This window comes from Hemiscyllium ocellatum, chromosome 12 (assembly GCF_020745735.1).
Source record: "Hemiscyllium ocellatum isolate sHemOce1 chromosome 12, sHemOce1.pat.X.cur, whole genome shotgun sequence".
Taxonomy (NCBI): Eukaryota; Metazoa; Chordata; class Chondrichthyes; order Orectolobiformes; family Hemiscylliidae; genus Hemiscyllium; species Hemiscyllium ocellatum.
In genome coordinates this window covers 53,166,591-53,191,736 of record NC_083412.1, presented here as the reverse complement: position 1 = coordinate 53,191,736, position 25,146 = coordinate 53,166,591, and the positions used below count along the sequence as shown (strand labels likewise).

At 38.9% G+C, this 25,146-nt stretch overlaps 1 protein-coding gene across 1 annotated transcript in view; it reads left to right on the top strand.

Annotated features, from left to right (window-relative positions):
• Positions 1-25,146, top strand: part of med14 (mediator complex subunit 14) — a 113,268-nt gene that overhangs the window by 23,573 nt on the left and 64,549 nt on the right. Inside the window, exons 8-14 of the mRNA XM_060833550.1 lie at positions 842-974; positions 6,193-6,343; positions 7,070-7,181; positions 7,670-7,795; positions 20,150-20,228; positions 20,376-20,535; positions 22,805-23,005. Coding sequence (XP_060689533.1) covers positions 842-974; positions 6,193-6,343; positions 7,070-7,181; positions 7,670-7,795; positions 20,150-20,228; positions 20,376-20,535; positions 22,805-23,005 — 962 coding nt within the window. The remainder of the gene's footprint in view (positions 1-841; positions 975-6,192; positions 6,344-7,069; positions 7,182-7,669; positions 7,796-20,149; positions 20,229-20,375; positions 20,536-22,804; positions 23,006-25,146) is intronic.

The following is a 25,146-nucleotide window of genomic DNA, read 5'->3' as shown; positions in this document are numbered from 1 at the left end:
AAGAATGAAAACTTTCTAACTTGCCTTGTGATTACACCATTTTGAATGTGAAATTCTGCTGAATATTAGCGACCACAAGTGTTTATGAGACACCAGCAATCTTGTGTAACAGAAGTAATACCCAGACAATCCTGACTTTGAACTATATCATCAGTCCTTCATTTTTGCTGAGTAAAAACCCTCAAACTTCCTTCCTAAATGTTCAGTATGTATTCCTACCCAGAGAACTACAAATGATTCTAGAAGGTTGCTCTGTGCCAGTTTTCCCAGAGCAATTAGCATTGTTGGCGATTCACCGATCCCACATATGAATTTTAAAAAAACCTGTGATAATATTCTTTCCAAAAGCCTTGGCAGCTACATCTATACTTTTGGCAGGATTTGTGTTTTTGATCTTCATTGAGTTTTTTCCATCTTCAGTTCTGTTGCTCAAGTGAGCACATAACCATATTAACCCCTGACTTCTACACCAATGGCAAGGGACTTTTTCAGGTTCCCTTGAGTCATAGTTCAATTGTAAAGTCTATTTGTTTTGGTTATTTGTTTGGTTCAAAATTTGGAATTTATTTCAATTTACTGTTATGCAGAAATATCTTATCTATAAAACTGGAATATGAGATCAGAATCTGCAACTGATAGCTCACCTTGATTTGCTCTGTTTTCTAAAAACTGACGTTCCCTGGAGTTAATCATCATTATGTGCAAATGCGTATTTAATATTTATACAAAATATATACATATTTTCTTATAACTAAACAGAGAAGAGTTGACACTTTGCACCAATTTATTGTATTCTGATTGAGTGTTTTCTTTTCAAGTGTTCCTTAACCTATTATTTCAGATTCATTCTGTTTGTCACTGCAATTGGAAGTTTTACACTCTCAGGTGCAAATGCTAATACGTGAACGCTGGGGCGATCTCGTTCAGGTCGAGAGGTATCAACCTGGAAAGTGTCTAACTTTGGTTGTTTGGAAGTGAGTAAATCATAGTCATGTCACAGATGTTTCAAAATCAAGTTTCCCGCAGATGAAGGAATGAAATACTGAGATGTATACATGAAAACATTGAAATAATGAAGCTATTTTTTAAGGTTGATGTACTGCTCCCTATTCTGGTCACAGAATTTATTTTAAATAATTCATAAAACCTTAAATAACACAATCAATATGAAGTAGTAATTGAACTATTGTTAGAATCATTGTTTTTAGTGGTCGTTTCTGCTAATACATTAGAAATTTAACTTTCCAAAAATATAGTTATACAAACATTCTTTAGACAAATTGAGTAGAATTGGTTATAGACTTGAGTGAAGAATGCATTTACCCCTAATGAAAGCTAACAGATTGACCAGAGATGCAAAGAGGTCTTCTACTGCTCCTCATTCGAATGTGTGACCAATACTTTAATTGTTTTCACTTTTAGTATGAAAATGTTTGCTTTCAGTTTATCACTTTGATAAGAGATGTAGCTGCTGCCACTAGAACTTGGACCTCTATGCTGATTAAACATATGATGGGCTTGCTGCAGGAAATCTCTTTTCTCCAGTGAAAGTTTCGAAATTATTATCAGCATTAAGAACTTTGACCTGAAACTATGGGCTGAGGTGAAACTCCACTTTTGAGACTTGAACATAGAATCTAGGCTGAAAATTCACATTTTTTTCTTTTTGCTGTGGGGAATCAAGCCCCTTGTATACTGTTCTTAGGGAACAGTTTGATTGAAATTGATCTTCAGCATACATATGTCCAAAGATATCAAAATATGTGGTGTTCAAAGATGTGTATGTTAGGTGGATTGGCCACGAATAAATTGCCCCATAGTGTCTAGGGTTGTGCATGCTTGGTGTGTTAGCCATGGTAAAAGTGGGGTTCAGGAGATAGGATGAAGGGCCCACGTCTGGGTTGGATGCTCTTCAGGGGGTCGGTGCAGACTCGATGGGCCGAATGGCGACTTTCTGCAGTGTAGAGATTCTGTGATTTTATGTACAATATATTAACCACGATGTAAGATGTGTTGCTGACTTTTGCTGTGTTGCTCATTTTGCTTTACTAGTGAAGTCCAATTTTGCCTCACCATCTTTTCTATCCCCTCACCATACTTTTATAAAGAATGATTTTATTTTCAGCTTTGAAATGCATTGCTTAAGATGGGGGTCAGAGGAGAGAATGTAGTAAAGTGTTATTTGTTTAACAACTGAATAAACACTTAAAAGAACACACCACTTTTCCATCAATAAGTTAGGTGTGCCCAATTTCTAGTGCAGTATTCAGGAAATCTCATTTTAGAGAGAGGGAGAGAGAGAGACTTGTTTGTATTCAAGCTACTTTGATATTTTGTTTTAACTTGATGAAAATACTATGTCCCTCTGTCACGTTGAGAAAAATGGGACTTTTAGGAACAAAAATAGGCCTCTACTCCTGTAAACCTGTTCCATCATAGTGATTCACTAGTGACTGAACTCTCTACCTGCTTTTGCTCCATAACCCTTCATACCTTTGGATCCTGAAACTCCATCAATCTTCGTTTTCTGTGAAACGAATAGTGTGGTTGACATTGCTACTTGTAGAAGAGGGTTCCAAGCTTCTGTTATTTTGGCCTATGGAATTGTTTTCTATTTTCATTCCTTAAAAAGAGTCCTAGATTTCCCAAAGCCCGACTGTTTTCATAACTGTCGAGAAAAGTTGCAACAAATCAATCCTTAAATTCCTAAATTCCAGGCAATCCAATCCTAATTTGTGTAATTGCACAGTAATCACTATGGATTCCAATTATCCTGTGAGGAAATCTAAGTATCACTCTCTTCAAGGCTAATACACCTTTTTCACGTGTGATGCCCAGAACTGCTGTCAGTACTCCAGGTGTGTCTGAGTAGTGCTATGTCTTGCCATAACCTGAGCTCAGCTTCTTTCTGTGCTAATCCTTAAATATAAGAAGCCAGTATTCCATTCTTTTTTTAAAAAATTATTTTCTGTACTCAGTGCTTTTTATTTATTCATGGATGTGAGCATCTCTTGGCAAGGTCAGCATTTGTTGTTCTCCCTAATTACTTGGACCTTTCTCATTTCTTTTTTGAATTGTAAACCAGAATTGATCAAGAAGCATGACTTGAAATTTGTGCCTCAAAAAATCACCATCATCATTATCAGCTTTTCATTTACCATTATATGGTATTGTAATATTGGTCAGTAGATGCATTGGTGGTCACCTTCCAGGATTCTATAGACCCTGGAACAGTCCCTGTAGATTGGACGATAGCTAATGTCACTTCAATATTCAAAAAGGGTTTGGAGAGAAAACAGGGAATTATAAGACCAGTTAACCTAACATTAGTAGTGGGGAAAATTCTCAAATCCATGATCAAGGACTTTACAGAGGAGCATTTAGAAAGCAATCACAGGATCAGACAGAATCAGCATGGATTTATGAAGTGGAAATCATGTTTGAAAAATCTGTTGGAATTCTATGAAAATGTAACTAGTGGAGTTGTCAAGGAAGAGCCAGTTAATGTGCTATATTTGGACTTTGAGAAACTGTTTGACAAAGTTGCATATAAAAGATTATTGTGCTAGATTAAAGCACAGGGATTGTGGGGGAAGTGTATTAAGATGGATAGAAAACTCCCAGCTCGGCGAACAGAACCACAACAACGAGCACCCGAGCTACAAATCTTCTCACAAACTTTGGATAGAAAACTGGTTGGCAGAGAGGAAACCGAGTAGGAATTAATGTGTCCTTTCAAATTGGCAGGCAGTAACTAGTGAGGTGCCACAGGGACCAGTGTTAGGACCCCAGCTATTCACAATATATGTTAATAATTTGGATGAGGGAACACAGTGTAACATCTCAAAGTTTGCAGATGAAACCAGGTTGAGTGGGAGAATGAATTGTGATGAGGATGCAGAGATCCTTCAGAATGATCTGGACAGGTTGAACGAATGGGCAAATCAGTGGCAATGCGGTTTAATTTGGATAAATGTGAGGTTGTTCACTTTGGAAGCAAAAACAAGAAGGCAGATTACTACTTGAATGGCTGTAAATTTTAAGAAGGGAGTGTGCAGCAGGACCTGGGTGTCCTTGTCACTCAAGGTGAGCATGCAGGTGCAGCAGGTGGTAAGGAAGGCAAATGGTATGTTGACCTTCATTGCAAGAGGTTTCAAGTAGAGGAGCAGGGATGTATTGTTGCAGTTATACAGGGCCTTGGTGAGGCCACACCTCGAATATTTTGTGCAGTTTTGGTCTCCTTTTCTGAGGAAGGATGCTCTTGTTCTTGAGGCAATGCATTCAAGGTTTACCAGGCTGATTCAAACATGACTAGATAGAGTAGATGCAGGGAGGATATTCCCAACGGTGCGTGTGTAAAGAACCAGGGATCACAGTTTGCGGTTTTGGGTAGACTATTTAGGACAGAGATGCGAAGACATTTCTTCACCCAAAGAGTGGTGAGCCTGCGGAATTCATTACTGCAGGAAGTAACTGATGACAAAACATTGAATATGTTCAAGAGGCGACTAGATTTAGCATTTTGAGCGAATGGGATCAAAGGTTGTGGACAGAAAGCAGGATTAGGCTGTTGAGTTTGATGATCGGCCATGATATTGATGAATGGTGGAGTAGGCTCGAAGGGCCGAATGGCCGTCTCCTGCTCCTATCTTCTACACAATGGCATTTAATATAAACCAACTTTAATGGTGATGTTATGGTTTGCAATTTTATTGTCAAGTGCTAAGCCCGTTGAGCCTGTCCGACATGTCAGCTAGCCAAATAAATAGTCGAATAACTCCTGTAAGTGCAAGTTAATAATGGTGTCATGGTGATTTCAAGTCAACTAAAAGTATGGGGCACTTGTTCCTGTATTTTCAGATTCTTGCCAAAAAAAATTGGCTACTTCATTTTGAAATTTAAACATTTGTGCTTTACCTTTTGAAGAAAGGATCTTTGGTTTCCAATCATTTTAACTTGGTTTCGTGCTTTCTAAAACTAAAACGTCAGCACAAGCAACACATGATAGCCAAAGATTTTTGTCAGAACTAGAAAATGTAAATTCCATCTCAGTCAGATATATCTTTCTTTTATGTTTCAATTTCTATTTATTTTTGCTATGTGATCGACACCTTCACTTCATACTATAAAAAACACTCCTATAGTATGTCGATATCAAGCACAAAATAACATAGTCATGTCAGTTCTATAGCAAGTTGGAGCTGAGGACCTCTTGAGTGTTTTGAAGACTTTGGAACTATTGAGGCAAGCATTACCTGAACTAATAAGAAAACCCATGTTGTAAAACTAACTGCTAACATGGGGGGTACCTACATCTGCATGAATGCAACCTCATTCCTCTTTGCTTTTTACTATGATAGCCTGTCAAGCAAAATTCCAAGTTTTAAAGACATTCAGATGATTTAAGGTTAAATTCAGAGAAAACTCATACACTAGTGCCTCCTCCAACAGAGCGACTTCAGCAAAGTGCAGAAATTCTTGTTGATTTATTAAAATCTTTTTGAACTGAGCAAATCTATAAAGATTGATCGTTAATTATTGTAAACTCATTCTCTTGAATGTAAACTTGAATTTGCCAAGTATCTTTTAAAATTCAAAAAAAGTGCACTTCCTTAGGCCATGTGACATTCCATCAGTGGCTATTATTAACTAGCTTGTTGTCCTTGCATCTTAGCTTAATCTCTCACCACCTAATGCTACAGTACAGTGCTGAGCAGGTGTTTTATTGTTGCAAGTGCTATACTCACAATGAGTTGTGCACCTAAGGCTCTGACCCTACCTCAATAAAACCTGCCCCCCCCAAAATGCTAAGTTATTTCATTGCTACTTTAGTTAGATTGGTGTACATGTTTGCTTCATAACAGTTACAATTAAAAAGTATGATTTGCTTTGAAATGCCATGGGCCATGAAATCAATAGTTATTTTAATTTATTAATATAATATTTTCATTGTATGTTTACTGTAGCAGTTAGTTATCAATCATCTAATTTTTGGATCTTCATGTCTTACCCACTATATAGGATGATTTTCATCGTAAAGTGGTTATTTTATACTTTTATGATGAATGGTCACAGACCTGAAACACTTTCTCTCTCCACTGATGATGTCAGACCTGAGAGAAATACTTCCAATCTTTTCTGTTTTCATTTTTGTTTTGGGGTATTCATTGGTTGGTTTTGTTTTGTTTCTAGCCAACAGGTCTTGGGGAGAAAGACTGGCAGTGCTTCTGTTCACAAAGTCTTGATAAAAATCGATGAGAGTGACTGTTCAAAACCCTTACAGATATCGCATGATCCACCATTACCAGCATGTGATTCTAAATTAATAGAACGTGCTATGAAGGTAAAAAGATGCTTGTTGATAAATCAATGAATTCCTGTGGATTCTCTACCATAGTTCATAGTTAAAACGAAATGTTGTTTTGTAGCCTGAGTTTTCTGTGCTGTTGTGCAGATTACAAATGTCATCTTTTCATTTCCATTGGTTTCATTCAGTTAGTATGTTATATGTCAAAAAGGCAGCTTACGTCACCTTTTGAAGAGCAACTAGGGTTAGACGATAAATGTTGGCACAGCCAGTGAAGCCCACATCCCATGAATGAATAAAAAATGTATATTTTCATTGTTTTGTACACTAATGAAAGCTTATTCAATATAGTAACAAATATATTATTAAAGAAAATCTGCATTTAAATTTGATATATTTAGTGTAATAAAATTGGCTTCATAAATGCAATGCATCCAAGTTTTTCAGGTTTCTTTTTTTAACCTTGCTTTTACTAACTGTTGGTGTTTTTACTGCCTTGGAAGGAAATGGTGCAGAGGAGTTTTGAATATTGTGTCAAGGCTCTAAGTTTGTTGAGTTTACAACTTTGCTTTATCGCTCAGTTGCAACTTATGAATGTGATTATTTTATAAGAAGTAGAATGTTCATTTACTTGTGTTATGAATATTTATTTTTTGTTTTAATTATTTGTAACTTTATTGATGTTAACTACGGGTAGACAAGCCCATTGTTACAGGAAATGTATTGTGATGATAATGTCAATCAATGTTGTCTGCTTTACAGGTTGATCACTTATCTATAGAGAAGCTTTTGATTGACAGTGTTCATGCACGTTCCCATCAGAAGCTGCAGGAGCTGAAAGCCATTCTCAAGAGCTATAATGCCAATGATAACTGTATGTTAAATCATCTGATTTTCTTTTCTCAATCTCAAATTTATTACTTTAGCAGCACTACTGTTTATATAGGCTTTTTGAAAAAAAAATTTTGCTGCATTACTATCATAAATCTTAGCTGCATTCTTTGAATATCTTGAAAATGTGAAAAAGATAGAATTTGAAGGATAGTTGCACATCTTATGATCAGTAAGTTCAGTCATGTATTCATTGTGGCTAGATGAATAAGAATATACAAATTGTCTTGCTCAGCATTACAAAACAAAAGTGTATTCTGTAGTAAAGCTTACTATGTTCACAGTTGGCTGAGTTACTAGAGTGAGCAGAGAGAGTGAAGAAGGAATGCAAGTGAGATAATAGTCTTCTCGTAATTTTCTATAAATATAACTTTTTTCTTGTCTTTTGTGATACCATTAAATAAATGAACAGAGAAAGAATAAAATAAATAGTCTGAATCATGATTTAATGTTTTATTTTATCCATCACAGCCTTTATAGAGACACCCTTGCCTACATTGGTTATTCCTATCTTAGAACCTTGCGGTCGTTCTGAGTGTCTTCACATTTTTGTCGATCTTCATTCTGGAATGTTCCAACCAATGTTATATGGAGTTGGTAAGTGCAGAGATCTGTGATATACTGTGAATGTGAGAACAAAATAAAGTTCATTTGAAGATTGAGGTGGTAGGATTTAAATAACTGAAGTATGAGCAATGTGAGGTAGCTTTGTCCTCTTGCAGACTCCCTATGCCCAATGGGGGCCACTTACCATCCTGTTTCCCCTCATTCCCAACCCTGACATCTCAGCCTTCCACTTTCCGTGTCTGCCTCCTACCAGCTTGGTGTGAACTCCGTCACCACCACACTCTCACCAAGCTTTGCATCCGGTTTCAGCAGTAATTACTGTTTGTGACTGGATACAGTCCAGTTCATGAGCAGCACTCCTGGTAGTATTGCAAGGACTAAACAGCTGCTTCTTGGCTGCTAACAGCTCTTGGTCATGCGACTTCCAGCCCAGTTGGTGCAGAGGGCTCAACTTAAGTTAGTGAATGATTCCAAAGGCTGTTAAATGGCTGTGGGGTGAGCTGGTCATGTGGCAACAAGCCAGTCCCTGACATTTATCTGAGGTGCAGTAACTTTGCCTCGAGACTAAAATCTAACCATGATTTGTATGGATTTGACTTTTTTTTTAAAAAAAGCTGATTTTAAAAAATGCTTGTCAGGCAAATCATTGTGGAAATTTGAAATTAAACAAAGCAGTCATTTTATTAACACAGAATATTTAAAAATTTAAATATTTAAAAATTACACAAAGGTGGAATAAGTACAACATATATCTTGATGGATTGTAATAAACTTATTCAGTCATAAGAGATTGTACTCTTGAATATTTTAATATGGGCATTGAGGATGAGATTTGAACTTGTCACTGTCACTGAAATTGTGAACAGGAATAAGATATATAGAAACTAAGAGCAAGAGTAGGTCTTTTAGCCCTTTTGAGACTGCTCTGTTATTCAATATGATCATGGCTGATCCTCCATCTCAATGTCCTTCCTCGTATTTTTCTCCACATACTTTTTGCTTTTAAATAAGTAAAATGACTCAGTGACCCAGCTTTTGTGGTGTTCTGTAGAGGCAAATTCCTCAATCCAGTCCTAAATGGCCTCTTCCATATTTTGAGGTCATGATTCCTGCTTCTAGAATCTGTCATCTCTGCATCCAGTCTGTCCAGCCTGTTAACATTTCATACATTTCAATTAGAATCTGTCTTTGAAACTTTGGTGAATGTAGGCCCAACAAATCAACCTCATCTCATGTGACATTCCAAGTGAACTTTTCCTTCACTGCCTCTAAGGCCAGGTATATTCATTCTGAGGTAGGGCAACCAAAACTGTGAACACTATTCCAGTTGCAATCTTACCAAGACTCTGTATAACTTCACCGAGTCATTTCTACATATGAGCTCAAAGCCTCTTGCAGGTGAAGGACAGCATACCATTTGCCTTCCTAATTACTCGCTACGTCTGCCTGTCTATTTCTATTGACTCATGTACAAGGACACCCAGATCCCTTTGTACATCCACACTACACAATATGTCACCATTGTTGTGGTTCTGTTCGCCGAGCTGGAAGTTTTTGCTGCAAACGTTTCGTTCCCTGGCTAGGGAACATCATCAGTGCTATTGGAGCCTCCTGTGAAGCGCTGCTGTGATGTTTCTTCCGGTATTTATAGTGGTTTGTTCTTGCCGCTTCCGGGTGTCAGTTTCAGCTGTAGTGGTTTGTATATGGGGTCCAGGTCCATGTGTCCGTTAATGGAGTTTGTGGATGAATGCCATGCCTCTAGGAATTCCCTGGCTGTTCTCTGTCTGGCTTGTCCTATGATGGTAGTGTTTTCCCAGTCAAATTCATGTTCCTGGTTGTCTGAGTGTATGGCTACTAGGGATAGCTGGTCGGGTCGTTTTGTGGCTAGCTGATGTTCATGGATGCGGATTGTTAGCTGTCTTCCTGTTTGTCCTATATAGTGTTTTGTGCAGTCCTTGCATGGTATTTTGTAAACTACGTTAGTTTGGCTCGTGCTGGCTATTGGGTCCTTTGTTCTAGTGAGTTGTTGTCTGAGTGTGGAAGTTGGCTTGTGTGCTGTTATGAGTCCTAAGGGTCGCAGTAGTCTGGCTGTCAGTTCTGAGACGCTCCTGACGTATGGTAGTGTGGCTAGTCCTTTTGGTTGTGGCATGTCCTCGTTCCGTGGTCTATCTCTTAGGCATCTGGTGATAAAGTTGTGTGGGTATCCGTTTTTGGCGAATACCTTGTATAGGTGTTTCTCTTCCTCTTTTCGCAGTTCTGGTGTACTGCAGTGTGTTGTGGCTCTTTTGAATAGTGTCCTGATGCAGCTTCGTTTGTGTGTGTTGGGGTGGTTACTTTCATAGTTTAGGACTTGGTCTGTGTGTGTTGGTTTCCTGTGTACCCTTGTGGTGAATTCTCCGTTGGGTGTTCTCTCTACTAACACGTCTAGGAATGGGAGTTAGCTATCCTTTTCCTCTTCTCTCGTGAATCGTATTCCTGTGAGTGTGGCGTTGATGATTCGGTGTGTTTTTTCTATTTCTGTGTTTTTGATGATTACAAAACCATCCCAAACTCTGGATCAGATACGTCGATGACACCTTTGTAATCATCAAAAACACAGAAATAGAAAAAACACACCGAATCATCAACGCCACACTCACAAAAATACGATTCACGAGAGAAGAGGAAAAGGATAGCTAACTCCCATTCCTAGACGTGTTAGTAGAGAGAACACCCAACGGAGAATTCACCACAAGGGTACACAGGAAACCAACACACACAGACCAAGTCCTAAACTATGAAAGTAACCACCCCAACACACACAAACGAAGCTGCATCAGGACACTATTCAAAAGAGCCACAACACACTGCAGTACACCAGAACTGCGAAAAGAGGAAGAGAAACACCTATACAAGGTATTCGCCAAAAACGGATACCCACACAACTTTATCACCAGATGCCTAAGAGATAGACCACGGAACGAGGACATGCCACAACCAAAAGGACTAGCCACACTACCATACGTCAGGAGCGTCTCAGAACTGACAGCCAGACTACTGCGACCCTTAGGACTCATAACAGCACACAAGCCAACTTCCACACTCAGACAACAACTCACTAGAACAAAGGACCCAATAGCCAGCACGAGCCAAACTAACGTAGTTTACAAAATACCATGCAAGGACTGCACAAAACACTATATAGGACAAACAGGAAGACAGCTAACAATCCGCATCCATGAACATCAGCTAGCCACAAAACGACCCGACCAGCTATCCCTAGTAGCCATACACTCAGACAACCAGGAACATGAATTTGACTGGGAAAACACTACCATCATAGGACAAGCCAGACAGAGAACAGCCAGGGAATTCCTAGAGGCATGGCATTCATCCACAAACTCCATTAACGGACACATGGACCTGGACCCCATATACAAACCACTACAGCTGAAACTGACACCCGGAAGCGGCAAGAACATCCATCAACAGACACATCGACCTGGACCCCACATACAAACTACTACAGCTGAAACTGACACCCGGAAGCGGCAAGAACAAACCACTATAAATACCGGAAGAAACATCAAAGCAGCGCTTCACAGGAGGCTCCAATAGCACTGATGATGTTCCCTAGCCAGGGAACGAAACATTTGCAGCAAAATCTTCCAGCTCGGCGAACAGAACCACAACAACGGACACCCGAGCTACAAATCTTCAACCAGACTTTAAATATGTCACCATTTAAGTAATATTCTGCCTTTTTGTTTTTCACACCAGTGTATAATTTTACATTTATATACAATAAACTGCATTTGCCATGTCAGCAAACTTGGCAATAATGCATTTGGTTCCATCACCCTAAGACTCAGACATTAGATTTGGAACTTCAGTATATAATTGAAAGATATCAGTTAACCCTAATAACATATAAGCTATTCCTTTCTATTCTCGTATATTTGCTAACACCTAAGGACTTAAGATCAAATTGCCATTACAGAGCTATAGCTGCAGGATTTCCAAGCTGGCAGTGTCCAAAAGTGTTCAACTTTAGAATGATAGGTAAAAAGGCGAAGGTGGTAATGTAGTACACTTAGTACTATATTCGTAAGTGAGAGACGATCTTCAATCAGAAGCTCAAGATGTGGAATTCATTTAGGTGGAGCTCAGAAATAGCACGGCTGACATTAGTGGCCTACAAACGACTAGTATCAAACAGTAGTGATATTGTAGGGCACAGTATAAATCGGGATGTTTGAGGTGAATGTAGCATAGGTATACAGTAGTTACAGGAAACCTCAGTCTGCATATAGCCTGGGTAAACTAATTAACTCTGCTGTGGAGGACAAATTGCTGGACTGTACACAAGATGGCTTTCTACAACAGTGTGTTTGGAGAATAGGCTATTTTAGATCTAGTATTTCAAAATGAGAAGAGCTATTAGTAATATCATGGTCAAGGAGCCTTTGGAAAAATTGACTACTATATATCATGGAATTTTACATTCCTTTTGCAAGATTCTTAAATTTGGACAAAGGAACCAGCAAAGACATATTGGTTAGATTGTCTGTTGAACATTGGGAAACTACACTCAAATGTATGTTTGTTGGCAAACAGTGGTTAGCATTTAATGGATTCATACTTTTTTTTGTTTACAACAAATATTCTTTTTGAAATACAAAAATCAAGACAGAAAAATTATCTAAACATGGCTAACAAGTAAGCTAAGCGCTATATTATATCAAAAGAGGTTTACAGAGCTGAGAGAAAAGAATAAGTCTGAGGATTGGCAGCATTCTACAAACAATCAATGGAGGACCAAGAAACTGATGAAGAGCAAATAGATAATGAAAATAAGCAATTAATATATTTAAAAACAAACTGCAAAAGTTTCTAACCATTGGCCGAGACATAGGTGTTCCAATCACAGACGGGAAAAGGGAATAAGGAAATTGGAGAGAATATGAACAAATGCTGTCTGTCTTCACAGAGGAACATAAAAACCTCCCAAGTATACTAGAGAACTAAGGGACATGTGAGAATGATGAGGTGAAAAGAATTGTACTGGAGAAATTAATAAAACAGCAAATAGATAAATCCCCTGGAGCTGAAGATCCACCCACCAAAATGTTGAAAGTGGCGGATGTGTAGGTGGCCATCATCCTTAGATCTAGAGATACTGCTGATTGGAAGATAGTAAATGTAACCTAATGTTTAAGGAAGGATGAAAGAGAATGGGAAACGACAAACCTGTAGCCTGACCTCAGTATGAAGAAACATGCTTGAATCTATCATCTCTGAACATGGAAAATTAAGATAGGATTAATAGAATTAGCATGATGTTTTGTGAGGATGTAACTAACAGATGAAGCGAACTAGTGGATGTTGTGAATTTGGTACTTTCAAAAGGTGCTTGATGAGGTCCCACACAGTTTGTAAGCAAAATTACCAAACTGTTTTGAGCATACATATAAACCTACTAATATAGGAACTTGGAGCAAGAGTAAACAATTCCACTCAAGTTTGCTCCATCATTCAATAAGATCAGGGCTGATTGATTGATTGTAACCTCAATTCCACCTTTCCACCTGTTCCAGATAACCTTTTTATCCCCTTAACAAAAATCTATCCCTTTTCCTTTAAAAATATTTCAAGGATCCTGCTTCCACCACCTTTTCAAGAAAAGCATTCCAAAATACAGTCACTTTTGAGAGAAACAAAATTCATCTCCCCTCTTTTAAATGGGTTACCCCTCATTAAAAAAAAACCAATGATTCCTTGTTTCTCAGTGGGACACATGTGCTTTCCATTAATATCTTGTCGAGACTCTTCATGATCTTAATGCTTCATCTAAATCTCCCAACAGACACAAGCCTAGCCCGTCATAAAACAGTGCAATTGTAGTAAGCATTCTCAGAACTGCCTCCAACATATTTCCATCCTTCCTTAAATAAGGTGACCAATACTTCGCACAGTACTTCAGATATGCTCTTGCAAGTGGCCTATAGAATGGAAGCATAACCTCCCTACACCCTAAATAATACCTGCTATAAGCTTTCCTGAGTACTTACTGTGCCTGCATACTAATCTTTCATAATGCATGCATAAGGACACCCAGATCTGTGTGCATTTCAGATCAAGACAATCTCTCTCCATTTAGATGATACGCTGCTTTTCTTTCTTGCCAAAATTGTCAATTTCACATCTTCCCAACTGATAGGTCAAGTGAGTAGCAAATAGACTATCTATGGGGCTCGGCAAACTCCATTGCCTGGACAGCTGATGAGAATGCAAATTGATGCAAACAGTATGGGTTCAATTTCCACACTGGCTGAGGTTACCACGAAGTATTCTCTTTTACAATCTGTTCCTTTCCCTCAGGCATAGTGACCCATTGGTTAAACCACTACCAGTCGTCACTACTGAGAGAGCAGCCTTCTGGTCTGGTAACACTATGGTGAATTCACCTTACCTTAACCTATCTATGTCATTTGGCAACCTCATTTTTACCTCTTCACAATTTACCTTTTTATTTATCTTTAGGTTGTCAGCAAATTTTAACATCCATACAACTGTACCTTCATTTATAAACAGTTGAGATCCCAGCATCAATCTCTATGGCACATTCATTACGTCTTGTGAAACTGAAACAGAGCCATATATGCCAATTGTCCTCTTCCTGTTAGCTAGCTATTTTTCCATGCCATGGTGCTGTCCCCTCTACCTACAGCATTAATTTTGTAATAACCTTTGTGACATCTTATCAGATGCCTTCTGGAAAACCACGTAGAGCACATCTACCAGTTTCCCTTTACCACAGCACATGTTACCATTGCAAAGAAGTCCAATAGATTGGTCAATCATGATTTCCCTTTCATCAAAGCATTGTTGACTGCTTCATTATCTCTTCAAGTTCTCTGCTCGAACCTCTATTAATAGGTTATAATCTTTTCCCTATAACAAGTGTTAAGCTCATAGGCTTGTAGATTCCTAATCTATGTGTCTTCCATTTTGAATAAAGAAGTTGCAGTCATTATCTTTCAAGCCAATGGAACTGTCCCCAAATCAAGGGAGCTTTGGAAGATGAAAACCCATGCATTGACTATCTCTCTCGAACTGCTTCATTTAAGACTCTGGGATGAACTCCATCAGGACCCGGGTGCCTGCAACTCCAGAAATTTACTGAGTACCATTTCTCTGGTGAATGTAATTTTCCTGAGTTCCATCCTGCCTTTCATTTCATGTTTTATCACTGCTTATGGGATGTTAATTGTTTTCTCTTTCATGAAGACAGATTAAAAAAATGCATGTTCAGTTCATCTGCTATGTCGTTGTTTTTTCACCGTCAGTTCTCCAGTCTCACTTGCTATAGACCAAGTCTCACTTAGTTAATTCTCCTTTAGATATTTATAGAAACTATTCCTACGAGTTTTTATATTTGTGGCAAGCTTTCTTTTGCACTTAGTTTTTTCATCTTTATTTTTTTTTGATCTTTCATTGCCTGTTTTCATATTACACTCAGTCTTCTGATGTGCTGCTATGTTCTGCATTATAATGTTTTACTTATGGTTTTATGTTACTGTATATTTAATATTTCTTTTCAACCACTCATGGTCAGTTTGTCCCTTTGAATTGTTTTCATTCCTTGGAATGCATCTGTTCTATGTATACTGAAACGTCCCCTTAAGTGCTTGCTGCTGCATTTCTCTTGAAGTATCCAATTGCCTAATTTGTCAACTCTCTGCAGTCAACTCTGCTTTCATGTCCTCATAATCCCCCTTATTTAAATTTGAAAGAAGTCACAGCCCCATTCCAGTCTCCATCAAGCTATTGCCTCAGGGAACCTTCATAATGCAATCATTAGTTAATCCTATCTCATTACATAATAGCTAGTGTCGTATACCTTGCTGTCTTGTTGGCTTCAGAACACACTGTTCTCAGAAACTCTCCCAAAAACATTCTATGAGTTCCTCATCTAAGCTATCTTTGTCCATCAACTTTTCCAGATCATATGGAGATTAAAAGCTCCCATGATTTTTGATGTACATTCTGACAAAGTTTCATTATTTCCTTTTTTATGCTTCATTATAATGTGTGACTTCTGTCAGGGGACTTTGTACACCACTCTGTCAAATGACCTGTTACTTGTATCGTTTATGCCTAAATTGTTCCTGCACCCTGGTTTTCTGGTGTCCCTTTCTATTGTACTAGTACATCAAGGTGGCACAGTGGCTCAGTGGTTAGCATTGATACCTCACGGCGCCAGGGACCCAGATTCAATTCCTGCCTCGGGCGACTGTGTCTGTGTAGAGTTTGCACGTTCTCCCCGTGTCTGCGTGGGTTTCCTCCGGGTGCTTCGGTTTCCTCCCACAATCCAAAAATGTGCAGGTTAGGTGAATTGGCCATGCTGAATTGCCCGTAGTGTTAGGTGCATTAGGTAGGGGAATGGGTCTGGGTGCGTTTGGAGGGTTAGTGTGGATGTGTTGGCTGAAGGGCCTGTTTCCACATTATAGGGAATCTAATTTAATCTTAACTAAGGGATCCACAGCTGTACCTTTTCCTAAAAACTGGGTTGAATTGAGAATTTGATAACAGAAAACAGAATAGGAATAAAAAGTTCATTCTCAATTTGCAGATTGTGACAAATGGAATGGTGCATAAGTCGGTGTACAGTCCCAGCTATTCACAATCGATATCAAATATTTGGATGTGATCACCAATGTAATATTTTCATGTTTTCTGACACTTTAAAACTAGGTGCAAATATGAGTTGTGCAGAGCATGCAGATAGGTTTCAAGGGGGTTTAGGCAATCTAAGTGAATAGACAAAAACGTGGCAGATGGAATACAATGTGTAATAAACTGGAGTTAGGAAAACAAATGTGGAGTCTTTCTTAGATAATGAGAGATTGCGAAGTATTGATGTGCAAAGGGACATAAGAAATCCTTGTTCAGAAATCTCTGAAAACTAATCTAATCTGTAGGTGCAGCTAGCGATCCAAAACACTAATCATATGTTGGCCTTTATCAAAGAAGATTGGAGTACAGGAGTAAACATGTCTTGCTGCAATTGTATAGGGCCTTGGTGAGACCTCAGCTGGATATTGTATATAGTTTTGATATCCTTACCTTAGAAAGACTATACTTGTCACAGAGGGACTGCAGCAAAGATTCTCTAGACTGAACAATCCTGCTTTCCAGGGACCAATGAGATGAAAATAAAATAAAACAACTGGGCTGACAGTATTTTAAGAATTGATCTAATTGAGGCATGCAAGAAAACAAGGGAGATAAGTCTCAAAATACAAGACCATTTGAGACCTAGAATGTGAAGGAATGTCTTCATTGAGAAGTTTGTGAATCTTTTGAATTCTGTATCCCAGAAGGCTGCGAAGATGTAGCTATTGATTATATTCAAGACATATAGAAATCCGACATATAGAAATCAGTAGATTTCTATATGTCGGATATGAGGGTATTACAGGAAATTGCAGTTCTGGAAAAAGATCAACCATTATCTAGTTGAATGGGGAAGTGGACTCAATGGGGTGAATGATTTCTACCTGTTCTTAGATGCTACACTCCTATTAGCGAAGAAGTATGAGTTTCATTGCTGCACATGCAGTGTAATGTCTGGGTCAATGACCAGTCTGTGCTAACATTCCTAATTTAAAAATATTTACAATGACCTTTCAGCAGTGACCATATGATCTTAATAAATAGGAATGGGAGTAGGCTGTTTGGCTCCTCAAGCCTGTTGCACCACTCAAAAGGATCCTTGCTGATCCACCATTTCCCACATCTGCACTCCTCCTTCCTGTAACTGTAGGTTTCCATACTGATCACAAATCTATCTATCTTGGCCCTAAATATACACAAGAGCTCTGCCCCCATTACTCTTGTGACAAGGAGTTCCAAAGACCTTCCACTCAGTCTTGAATTGGCACCCTATATTCTGAGTGTATGCCTTTTGGTCCTATATTCTCTCATGACAGGAAACGCGCTTAGCATTTACCCTGTCAAGCCCCTGAAGAATCCTAAGTGTTTTAAAGAGATCATCTCATTCTTCTAAACTCCAATGAAAAGAGTGCCAATATGTTTAGCCATTGCTCATTAGACAATCCCTATATATAGGGATCATCCTGGTAAACCTTCTGTATATAGCTTCCATTGAAATAATATCTTAAATAAACTTACCAAAACCGATTACAGTATTCCAGATGTGGTCTCGCCAACACATGTGCAGTTGCAGTGAGACTTCACTATTCTTACCCTTTAACCCCCTTGTGATGATGGCCAACATTCCATTTGCCTTACTGATTACCTCCTGCACCTGTGTGCTAGCTTTTTGTGTTGCATGCGTGTGCCCCCGAAGTCACTGTGTTGCAGCTTTCTGCAGTATTTCTCCATTTAAATAATATTATGTTCTTTTGTTTTCCCTTCCAAAATGAACAACCTTACGGTTCCCATGTTATACTCCATTTGCCATTTTTTTGCCCAGTTACTTAACCCATTGACATTTTTCTTTAAATGGTTTATATCCCCCTCGCAAACTGCCTTTCCACCTATTTTTGTGTTTTCTGCAAATTTGGCTACTCTACATTTGCTTTCTTCTTCTAGATCGTGAATATATGTTGTAAACAGTTGTTGTCCCAGTGCAGATACCTGTCGAATTCCATTGGTTACAAATCACCCTCCTGAAAAGTACCACTTTTATCCACATGCTGTTTTCTGCCTGTAAGCCAATTCTGTCCATGCTAATGCACCACCTCCAAGATCATGGGTTTTGAGTTTGTGACTTTACCTTTCATGAAGAACATTGCCAGTGTTTTCTGGCAGTCCAAATGCAACACAACTACTGGTTCCCCTCTATCCACTCTGGTTGAGATGGCCTCAAAAAACTAATAAATCAGTCAGACATCATTCCCTTTTCGTGAAGCTGATTCTGTTAGATTAGAGTATAATTTTCCAAATGTGCTGCTACCTGTTTTTCAAATAAACTTGTTCAGAGATGTTATTGTCTGTGGAAGGTGGGACTTGAACCTGGACCTATCAGTCCGTGGGTAGGGACGCTATCACTGTTTTGTTATTACTTCCTAAATAATCAATTCAAATACTTTTCTAACAATAGATGTTAAACTAATGGGCCTCTAGTTATCAACTTTTTAACTCTTCTTGATTTAAGGTGTCACATTGGTAGGTTTCCAGAATGCAATAATTTTGGAAAATAACAACCAATGCATCCAGTATCTCTGTAGCTCCTCTTTTAGTATCCTAGGATGCAATCCGTCAGAACCAGGGGACATATCTGTCTTTAGCCCCATTATTTTGTCTGATGCCCCTTCTCTTGTGACATTGATTACACTTAATGTCTTCCCCATGTTCTTTCATATTGATGAAAAATTTGAATTATCTTCCAACTTAGACTGATACAAAATAACTGTTTAACTCCTGCCATTTCCTTGTCTCCCAAAACTATCTCCCAGATTCTGAGACCTACGTTCAGTTTTTATATTCCTTGGTATATGCTTTTCCTTCAAACTAGTGCCCTCCTTAACTTCCTTGGTTAGCCATAGTTTGTATATGCTTCTTTCAGTATCTTTTCTCCTTACTGAGATATATGCTTAAGAGTCAAGAATTGCCTCCATAAATATCTGTCACTGTATTTCCTGCTAATCCATCTGCCCAGCCCATTTTAATGATCCTCATTTTAGTGCAGTTCCCTTCATTTAAGTCAAACACACGGTTGTTTGCAATCCAAGTTTCTCATACTCAAACTAAATATTAAATGCATCCTGTTATGATCACTACTTATGATTACTGAGCTTATTTATTAAACCTGCCTCGTTACCCCTTACCAGATCTTAGATTAGTCTGACAACAGCAGAACCTTGATCATCTGAAAAAGATCTCAAGATCCCATAAAAATGGCAATAGGCTACTCAGCATTCAATGATCAGTTAAATGGGATTATGGCATGCATTGCTGGATATCTCATAGATTACCGCTTGTTTCCGGTTACCGAAAGATCAATTATCCAAACAAAATACTCCCCACCTGTCTCATTCGGATAATCAAGGTTCTACTGTAATTTACTCCATGGCGTTGATGCTATCCCATCTTGGGCAACTGTAAAATAAGACATGAAGTAACACCTTTCTTTCAAGATATTCGATGTGACTTAACCAGTGCGTGCACACATTTTTTTCTGTGAACACACCGATAACTAAATTCACATCAATAAAAGAGGAATTAAATCAGTAAGTCCATTAACTCTAAGGTATGTTGACCATTATACCAAAATATCTTAATTTTCTACGCAAAGTTTCCCTTGCATTATTCAGAATTGTGTGAATACATTGTATTATTGCACTTTTAATGTCATATTCTATTTGTCTTGATTAGATCAAACTACTTTAGATGATATTGAAAAGTCTATCAATGATGAGATGAAGCGAATTATTCCTTGGATTCAACAGCTAAAGTAAGTATTAAGTGTGCTGATGTAATAAAAGGAAGTTAATAAGAACTAACTTTAAATGTGAAAACTACTCTTTTACCTTGGTCCTGTCAAATCTGGGCAATATAAGTTCAAATGTATCCTTCATTTTAAGACAAAATGTCCCTGCAGGTTTTGGCTTGGACAACAAAGATGCCGGCAGTCCATGAAGCACCTTCCCACAGTCTGCAGTGAGACATTACATCTTTCAAACTTTTCCTCTCATCCAGTTGGAAACCTCTCAAAACACAAGCTATTCATCAAGTTGACGCGCCTTCCTCAATACTACATTGTAAGTGCCTTTCATTGATAAAGCTTTCTTTGGTTACAGCTAAATATTATTCAAGAAATTATTTATGGACTTGCAATATTTAGCTTCAAGAGAATTGGTTACAGTCATCTGTTATGTTATTTATTTATATAGATTACTTTTTTAGTGTAAAATGGTCTGCCCTTTCCTGGGTTACTTTTCAACTTTTCCTACTTCAGAGTCACAGCTGTTAACGTGGATTCCATCTCCACAGTTGCATGCATGGAAACTGACCCTCAATCCAACTCATCCATGCTGACCAGATATCCCAAAATAATCCAGTCCCATTTGCCAGCACTTGGCCTGTATCCCTCTAAACGCTTCTTATTCATATAAATATCCACATGCCTTTTAAATGTTGCAATTGTACCAGCTTCCACCACTTCCTCTGGCAGCTCATTCCATACACACAACACCCTCTGCTTGAAACGATTGCCCTTTAGGTCACTTTTAAATCTTGCTCCTGTCACCTTAAGCCAATGCCTCTAATTTTGGACTCCCGCATCCTAGGGAAAAGATGTTGGCTATTTACCCTATCTATGCCCCTCTTGATTTCAAGGTCACCCCTCATCCTCCAACCATCCAGGGAAAATAAACCCAGCCAATTCAGCCTCTCCCTATAGCTCAACCCCTCCAACCCTGGCAACATGCTGGCACCCATTCCCTCCGTGACTCCCTCGTTAGGTCCACAGCCCCCCACCAACCCAACCTCCACTCCCGGCACCTTGCCCTGCAACCACAAGAAATGCAAAACTTGCGCCCACACCTCCCCCCTTACTTCCCTCCAAGGTCCTAAGGGATCCTTCCATATCCACCATAAATTCACCTGCACCTTCACACATATCATTTACTGCATCCGCTGCACCTGATGTGCCTCCTGTATATTGGGGAGACAGGCTGCCTACTTAGAGAATGTTTCAGGGAACACCTCTGGGACACCCGGACCAACCAACCCAACCACCCCATGGCTCAACGCTTCAACTCCCCCTCCCACTCCACCAAAGACATGCAGGTCCTTGGATTCCTCCATTGCCAGACCATAGCAACACAACGGCTGGAGGAAGAGTGCCCCATCTTCCGCCTAGGAACCCTCCAACCACAAGGGATGAACTCAGATTTCTCCAGCTTCCTCATTTCCCCTCCCCCCCACCTTGTCTCAGTCAAATCCCTCGAACTCAGCACCGCCCTCCTAACCTGCAATCTTTTCCTGACCTCTCTGCCCCCACCCCCACTCCGGCCTATCCCCCTCACCTTGACCTCCTTCCACCTATCGCTTTTCTAATGCCCCTCCCCTAAGTCCCTCCTCCCTACCTTTTATCTTAGCTTGCTGGACACACTTTCGTCATTCCTGAAGAAGGGCTCATGCCTGAAACGTCGATTCTCCTGCTCCTTGGATACTGCCTGACCTGCTGCGCTTTTCCAGCAACACATTTTCAACATGCTTGTAAATCTTTTCTAAACTCTTTCAAGTTTCACAACATCCTTCTTTATAGCAGGGAGACCAGCATTGCACATGGTATTTCAAATGTGGCCTAACCAATGTCCTGTACAGCTGCAAATGACCTCCCCACTCCATATTTAATGCACTGGTCAATAAAGGCAAGTGTACCAAACTTCGTCTTCGTTATCCTGCAACTCTACTTTCAACGAACTATGAGCCTGCACTCCAAGGTCTCTTTGTTCAGCAACATTCCCTAGGACCTTATCATTAAGTATCTAAGACACACCCTCAGTTTTCTTTTTAAAATGCAGCACCTCACATTTATCTAAATTAAACACCATCTGCCACTCCTCGACCAACCGGCCCATCTGATTAAGGTCCCGTTGCATTCTGAGGTGATTTTTTTTCGCTACTACATCACCACCAATTTTGTCATCTGCAATCTCACTAACCATATCTCCTGTGTTCACATCCACATCATTTATATAAGTGACCAAAAGCAGGGCCATTTTGGTATATTTCTGTTTCCTTCACTCCCCATTTCCAAATCATCCCAGTTACACACTAATCCCAGACAGAAGGGAGCATAATTCCAACCCTTTACTATTGCTCCTTGTACACATTCAAGTTGTCAATTACAAGAAGAGTTGAAGTCTTCTTTCCTCTCCCAGTAGTTTGCTTTCCGTGTTTTGAGTGCTTGCTTCCATAGTTACTCCTTAAACAAATTATGTTATGTTGCTAATAGTAATGTAATTTTCTTTTGTAATCCACATTGTATATCTTTACCTTTTTTTGCTTTTATGCATTCAGATTGTAGAAATGTTAGACAGACCAGGCTTTCCTGCAGAGCTAGAGTACAAATATCATTTCCTCTCCGTAAGCCACGGGCTGACCGATCCAGATGATTGTCCTCCAACTGCAGTTCTTTTGCAACAGTTTAAACCAGGCATTGAGGAACTATTACTGGATGCAAGACATGGGAAGCAGGCCAAGGCTGGAGGCAAGCACAAGGTTTGGATCTTGCATTAACATAAAGGTTTGATGGTTAAAAAAATCAGGAAATTATTATTAGATACCAGGAATACTCCAAAACATTTAATGCATGCATTGATTTCATCTATATAATTAGATGAAACCAATTGCTTGCTTGCTTAATTTTTGTGCCCTAATGAAAGATTAATATTTAAAATACAAATTTTGGATTGGTGTAGGATTCTGATACAAAATGCAAATGCAGTGCAGTGATTATGGAATACAAAACATATTTCAGACAAGTGGGTTTCTGATTTCACCTGTGGAATAGTTTGAGAGAAATTTTGAAGTGTTAGGACTGTATAATCGGACTCTTAATATTTGCATAGTTTTTGGTGTGAAGTTAATAACAATCCATGCTTGGGTGGAGTGATATAAGGAAAGAAGCTGATTGACAGTGGGGCCTCAGGACATTCTGAAAGCAATTTTACTATTGAAGTGCTATTGTTATTAGTCTTTTGGTAAATATAGCAGCCACTTCATGCAAAACAAGTTAAAATATATAGCAAAAGGATCACTAACTGTTAAACTTTTTTGAAAGTTTTGACTAGAACTTTAGACAGAACAGCGGAACCCCATAACACTCTGCTTTGGAAGATGCCATGGGGGATCACATTTGAACAGGTTTGAAGTATCATTCAAACATTTTTGCCTGCATTCCCTCAAAAAAGCATTGAAGTGTTAATGTGTATAAATTCTGGAATTTGGGAATTGTTTACTGAATCCAGAAAAATCTCAGGTTGCAGAGTCTGACCAAACAAACCTATGAAGAAATGTATTGGTCATGGCATAAAAGGGACCATTGCAATGTGGATCCGAACTGATGAAAAAATAGAGTACTGGTCAATGCATATTTTCAAGCTAGAGGAATGTTTATAATGGAGTCCTCAGTCGTTGGTATTTGCAACCCATGCTTTTCCTTCTGTATATTAATGATCTAGATTTGGTGTGCAGGAACATTTTCAAAGTTTGCAGGTAACATGAAACTTGGAAGAATTGTGAACTGATGAGGACAGGATAGAACTCCAAAAAGATGTTGACAAGATATTGAATTGAAGGATAGGTGTCAGATGAGGTTCATTGCAGAGAAGTATCAGGTGTTGTACTTGTCGTTCACTGTTCTTTTTCCCAAAGTAAAATAGAGATTACAATTCTAAAGAGGGTGTATGTGTGCACAGATCATTGAAGTTGATAGGACAAGTGGAGAGAGCAGTGAAGAAGGTATACCATATCTTTGGCTTTATTAATGGATCATAAAATACAAAAGCAACAAGGATGTTGAACTCTGATAACTTACTGTACGTCAACTGGAGTATGGAGTATTTGTGTATACAGTGGGTACCGCATGATAGAAAAGTTTAGTCAATTGAACAAAGTGCAGAAGTGATTTACAATGGAATGAGAAACTTAATTCTGAGAATAGATTGAAGAAGCTGTGATTGTTCTTGTAAAGAAGGTGGCTGTGAGAAGATTTGATAGGCTCTTTCAAAATCATTAGTGAGCTTGATATTTGTGCAGAAGCTGTTCCTAATTGTAAAAATCAAAAATGAGAGAGCATATATTCAAAGTGATGGTCAAAAGAAGCAAGGGTGCGATAAGACAAGTCTTTTTCAATTAGTGAGTTGTTGCGTTATGGAATGCAGTGTCTGGAAGTGTGATGGAGTTGTTAAGTTGAGCCACTCAAGGGTATTAGGTGATTATTTGGATAGAAATAGCACACAAGGCTGAGGTAAAGCAGGAGATTGGCCAAGGTTATCATGTATTTTTGAAGGACTGGTTCAGGCGTGATGGACTGAATGGCTGCTGCCTGCACCATTATAATCCTGCGATCTGTGAATTGAACCAACCTAATGGAACATCATAACTAGAAAATCCCATGCTAGGAAGTGGGAATCAAGCAGAAAAATGTAAGACCATTGTATGTCCCAACTGATGGTAATATTGGACAATTGGGATCCCAGTGTAAAACCTGGTTTGGCAAGTATTGTTTGGCATTTTGGCTATTGTGATGGTCAGTCAATGAGCAAATTCATAGATCAGATTGCCAATGTCCTCTAAACTAAAGAAATGTATTACACAATTATTACATCAAAGGAAAAAAAGATTTTAGTGCTTTATCC